The 6,000-nt window shown below is 45.1% G+C and overlaps 1 protein-coding gene across 1 annotated transcript in view; it reads left to right on the top strand.

Moving 5' to 3' along the window:
* The window catches only part of Fam20b (FAM20B glycosaminoglycan xylosylkinase), a 37,470-nt gene extending 36,387 nt beyond the window's left edge, over positions 1-1,083 (top strand). The window contains exon 8 of the mRNA XM_021198803.2: positions 495-1,083. Coding sequence (XP_021054462.1) covers positions 495-726 — 232 coding nt within the window. The 3' untranslated portion in view covers positions 727-1,083. The remainder of the gene's footprint in view (positions 1-494) is intronic.
* The last annotated feature ends 4,917 nt before the right edge of the window (positions 1,084-6,000 follow it).

The raw sequence follows: 6,000 nt of genomic DNA, 5'->3' as shown, positions 1-6,000 counted from the left end.
AAAAACCAAAAAAAAAAAAAATCGGAAACATTTGAGTAATGAAGTTAGAGTCACCCTGAGTACCTGAGGGTGACTGTGAGCACAGCACGCCTCACTCTAACCCTGTAGTCTCAGCACTCTAGTTACACACTAGTTCCCCAGGGCAGGGAGTAAAGGAGTCTCTCATTTCCTCAAGTCTAACATAATATCATGGGCTTTTCCCTGTGTGTTTCAAACCTTTTTAATGGTTGCGTGGTATTTCCTGAGAGCTTAGCCATATTTTGAAGTATCTCTCAGTTGTTAGACATTTAGATTGTCTCGGTTTTTCTCTTACTGTTAGGAATGTGTATAAATTTTCATGTATATCTCTAATTACACCCCCTCCCCCAATTTACACCATGACAGTACACAGGCAAGTCTGAAATAGAGGCGATTCAAAGAAACAGACAAACGAAAACCTTTTGTACCATGATATTAAGATGTTATATAATTTCTTTTAAAACTTTTTCTTCCAGCATTCGGGTTTCAACTTGGAATAGACTGAATTATCTAAAGAATGGAGTACTAAAGTCTGCCTTAAAATCTGCCATGGCCCATGACCCCATCTCCCCTGTGCTCTCCGATCCACACCTGGACACTGTGGACCAGCGGCTTCTAAATGTCTTGGCCACCATCAAGCAGTGTACTGACCAGTTTGGGACGGATACTGTGCTGGTGGAAGACAGGATGCCACTCTCCCACTTGTAATTCTCAACGCAAAACAAGTGGAACTGATTTTACAAAGATAGAAAAACAGCACAATCAATTCCGAATGGCATGTGATGGACTGCAGGTGGCTACAGCTGGTGCTGGTGGCAGAAGGTGATGGCAGCCCTGGGAGTGCTCCGTGTTTTCTGCAGAGCAAGCTACATACCACAGTTCAGCTGACTCACCTCTCAAGTGGCCATCAGCAGCTCTGCTCAGTTTTTATTCCCACACCAGAGGGTGAGCAGGTGTGACATTGGCTAAGGAAGTGTTTCCAGAGTGTGCAACTCGGGTGAACCTTGCTGTCCTTTCTCTACACCCATGGATTCTCTGAAAACACTTTGCAGTCCCTTGTGTCTTTAAAAAAACAAAACCCAGAACTAGTCAGATTGAAAAACATACTGTTCCTCCAGAGTGGCGTCAGACAGGACAGCAGTCTGCTCCGGGGGACCGTGTTTAAGGTAGATCGGAGGAGGGGAAGGCAGCAAGGGCTTGGGACTCTAAGCTACTGGGTGGCATGGATTTGACATCTCAGGGAAGAGAAGAGGGAAGGACTCACTCTATAAAACCAGGAAGATAATCGACTTAGTGAAAAACAGCTTCCCCTCTGTTTAGGTTCTTAGATATGTCCAGAGCAAATTAGTCATCCCCCGGTTGTGTTCATATTAACCACAATCATCTCTAGAGGAAATACTATTACAACCCAGGCATGATCCTCTATGGACACTAACTTACCCCATGCCTACCTTTTGCCCAAAGTAGCAAAACAAACTGAAACTGTGCTCTCTGCCACCCCCCCCCCAACTTTTTTTTCTTTTTCTCTCATTGGCATTGTTTATTTTGAGGTAGACCATAGACTCTAGCCCATGCTGATCTGGAACTCACTGTATTGCCCTGGCTTTGAACTGGCCTTAGCCTTCCACATGCTAGGATTATAGGTATGAACCAACATGCCCAGCTCTCTCTTGTAATGTGAACTCATACCCTGTGAGGTAAATGGCCTGTGATGGTGCTGTTCCTAGGAGATTTGGTGGCCTTGTCTGTGCCGGTGACTGGACTAAGCCTGTGATACGCACCCTGCAGGTAACAGAGTGAAAGATGTTAAGCCTCTGAGTCTTGAGACTGAGGAGATCACCACAAAGAGCCTTAATATTTTGGTTCATATCGACTCCAAACTCAGTCTCGTTTGGAGTTCTGAACCTGTGGTGTAGTAGAATTCTTCCAAGTCCGTGTCAGAGTCAGGGTTGGTTCTGTGCAAGTCATTTGATAGCCACCAGAATGGGTCTGGGACAGTAGCTGCATTCAGGCTGGGTTCCTCTACATCTTAGCCAGTTCTGGACTTCTGTCAAGACTAAGCCTCCAGCATTGTGCTTGACATTTAATGCCAGCCACAGAGCCTGGCTTGAGGCAACTACCTTTTGAGTTTATACCCCCTAGTTTCTCACATTAAAATCTAATAGCCTGTAACCACTTTTAAATGGTTTGAAATTAGGAAATTTGTACATTTAATGTACACTTTGAGGTAGATTAAGGAATACACTGCATATTTCTTTTTTTAAATTTGGGATATTGAACTTCAGAAAACAAATATTAGCACAAAATACTAAAATAGTGTTAATAAAAGGAGATATTGAGCCAGGCAGTGGTGACACATACATCTTTAATCCTGGCATTTGGGAGGCAGAGGCAGGCAGATCTCTGTGAGTTCAAGGCCAGCCTGGTCTACAGAGTAAGTTCTAGGACCAAACCCAAAAAACAAAACAAAAACAAGAGGAGGTAGTCAGTCCAGTTTCCAGGCTACTGCTGTGTACATCAAGAAAATTCACAGTTGAATTCTGAGTTTAGCATGGGTATTAGCACTTTGTGCTGGGAGCCAGCAGAGCGGGTGGATGGCAGTGCTGACTTAGCTGTGGCTCAGCATCCCCTTGCACACTGGTGACGTAAGTAGGGACTTGCCTTGTTTCCAGGCAAGCAGCCTCACCTACCGTGTTGAGGACGTAAGATTCTTCTGTGGAAAAGAGCAGGCAGGAAAGCTGCTTCGAGCAGTTTGAGAAAAGCCATCTCACACTTTATTTCACACTCGGGCATTAGAAGGTGCGCAGACCCACAGTGGACAGAGTTGACTCTGGTGTCACGACAATAAGAGTATAAATTTGTGTTCTAAGTCAGAATTGGATTAAGCTAGGAAAGGTCCATTTGGGTGAATCTTGGTGTGGCAGGGGCGGGGCAGCTGTATGCTTCCAGCCCCAAATTTTAGACACAAAGTTCAGTTGGGGAAAAAAGATAGATACATATTTTAAAAGTATTGTAACTGCAGCCTCTTTTTGGGTCATTTACTAGATTAGGACTATTACAACCAAGGCACTGGGGGGATTCTGGTCAGCTCTAAATTAGCTTTACTAATTGAACATCCACAGAGATGGATGCATTTAATACAAAACCAGGAAATCCGAATCCATTGCTCTTTCCTCCTTTCCTTTCACTTCTTAAATATATGTATTCTGAAGTTGGGAGAGATTTGAATATAGAATTTTTATTCTCAGACTGTTCCTTCATCTAAGGCTGCATTGTACTTCGGGGAGAGCTATAAGTAATTCACCTTTAAGACAATAGGCTCGGATTTGCTGAAGATGTTTGGTAGTTTTTAAGGTATGTCTCCCTGTTTGCACTCAGGGTTAAAGTGTCAGACTAAATTTTTAGAAGAAAATAGAGAAATTCAGGTGCGTATTCATTATAGATTATTCAGCAAAGTGGACCCTGACAGTTTCTCGGTTTTCCCAGTGCTGGAGACAGCGTTGCCATCTAGTGAAACTCACATTTTGCTGGGCGTGGTGGTGCACGCCTTTAATCCCAGCACTCAGGAGGCAGAGGCTGGCGGATTTCTGAGTTCGGGGCCAGCCTGGTCTACAGAGTGAGTTCCAGGACAGCCAGGACTACACAGAGAAACCCTGTCTTGAAAAACCAAAAAAGGAAAAAAAAGAAAAGAAAAGAAAAACAGACTCACATTTTCTCTAAAACTATCACACTTTGTCTTCTCATCCCCTGCTTTCTGTTCCTTCAGCCTCCCTTCCCTTCCTCCCTGGATCTCTGATTACCTGTGATCGTAACACCTGCTGTCGGCACACACCTGCTGGTCAGGGTTTCGGGATAGGAGGTGGAGGTTTGGGTTAACATGGGGAATGCTCTTGCTTTGACACAAGGAAGTGCTGAGTGGCTGGCTAGTAAGGTTAGACTGCATCACGCAGCTTGCTGGCAGGTGGCCCGACGGATGCACTCCACGGGGGAGGCTGGCTCTTCTCCCCTTCTTTCTCTAGTCTGGGTGGTGAGCGGGCACTGACACTGCTGTCACTGGTTCTTAGGACCTAAGGTGGTCCTCATAAACTCCTGGGGGAAGCTGGGAGCAACTTCCTGGGAAGCTAATTTATTTGTCTAAAGGGTGGTGTGGGCATCACCGCCCTTGTTTGATCTGCCTTGGATTTCCTCTTGGAGCTGTTGTGCAGATAGAGGTCGTCCTCGGTAAGATTTCTAATGTGTTCTATGGGTTTCAATTCTGAAAAAAATAAAAGATTTTAATATATATTATTGTATCATGTTTTCTGGTTAATCTCCCCTCCCCAACCCCATGCTTTCTATGCCATTTCTATTCCTACTGATGATTTTTAGGGAGAGAATGTTACATCCTTTATCTCTGCTTAATCTTCCATAGGGACTGCTTCCTGTGGTTGAGAGCCTTAGACTCCCCTACAAGCTTTGAACAGCCCATATAGATTGTAGCTGTTACATACATGTAGCCATAGGACTAGTCATCACAGGGCTAGTCGCCAGTGTTTCCTGGATGTTCAGTAGTTACCTTCTTCCTTGCAGCTTCTTGGAGATGAGGAATTATGAGTCCTAATAGAACTTGGCAGCACACTACACTAGAGACAAGAAGAAAGGGCCAGTTTCCCTGATTAGAATTCTTAGGATACCCAGAATTTACATTTTTGAAATGGAAATCTAGTATCTAACCCCTCAGCTAGACAAGTATCGTTTAGATTTCCTCTCAGTGTGCTGCACAAGTGTGCCAGCCTTGTCATTGTATTTGTTTTGTTTTGTTTTTTCAAGACAGGGTTTCTCTGTGTAGTCCTGGCTGTCCTGGAACTCACTCTGTAGACCAGGCTGGCCTCGAACTCAGAAATCCACCTGCCCCTGCCTCCCAAGTGCTGGGATTAAAGGCGTGTGCCACTACTGCCCGGCCTTGGTTATGTTTTATCACAAGAGAAAACGGATACAATCTGTATGTGGTGAACCAGAATGCATGCCAGGATTTGGTCTCCATGTGCCTTGTTCAAATACAAGGACAAGAGCCGGGCGGTGGTGGCGCACGCCTTTAAGCCCAGCACTGGGGAGGCAGGGGCAGGCGGATTTCTGAGTTCGAGGCCAGCCTGGTCTACAGAGTGAGTTCCAGGACAGCCAGGGCTACACAGAGAAACCCTGTCTCAAAAAAACCAACCAAACAAACAAAAAAACATAACCAAGGCAATTTATTGGAGAGAGTTTGTTTGGGTTTACAGTTCAGATTGGTTCCATGATGGTAGAGGCAGCAGATATAGAGGCTAGAGCTGAAGGCATGTCTTCATACTTTTTTTTTCCCCCTCTCTTTTTTTTTCTTAAGAGTTTGGTCACTGTTCTATTGTAAAGAGACATGACCAAGGCAACCCTTATAAAAGAAAGCATTTACCTGGGGCCGTCCTCACAGGACAGCACACGATCATCATGTGGGAAGTAGATAGGTGTTGTGGTGGAGCAGTGGCTGAGACCTTTACAGACTGATCCCTAAACAGCAGGTGGGGTATGGGGTGCGGTGGGGTGGGGTGGGAGAGCAGCCAGACTGGGCTCAGCCCAGTGTTAGGCTTCCTGCAGCAAGGCCGAATCCCCCAGTCCTTCTGGTTGTTCTCAAGATAGTTCCACTCCCTGGTGACTGAGCTCTTTAAATATCGGAGTCTATGAAGGCCTTTCTCCTTCAGGCCGCCACATTCCATTACCTCACCCCCAGAGGCTCTGACCCACATCCTAATGCAAAATCCGTTTTCTTTCAACATCAAAACTCTCTAGAGTCTTTCACAGTCTCAGTGCTGTTCAAAAGTCCAAAGACTCAAGACAGTCTCTTAACTGTAACCCACTGTAAAATCAAAAGCAGGTCACACACTTCCAACATATAATGGCACAGAATACACATTTCTGTTACAAAAGGGAATAGAGGGACCCAGTGAAGAATACTGGACCAAAGCAAGAATG

Source organism: Mus pahari, chromosome 5, assembly GCF_900095145.1.
Source record: "Mus pahari chromosome 5, PAHARI_EIJ_v1.1, whole genome shotgun sequence".
In the NCBI taxonomy this organism is placed as follows: domain Eukaryota; kingdom Metazoa; phylum Chordata; class Mammalia; order Rodentia; family Muridae; genus Mus; species Mus pahari.
The sequence above is the reverse complement of the archived record's forward strand: the minus strand, read 5'-3'. Positions and strand labels throughout refer to the sequence as shown.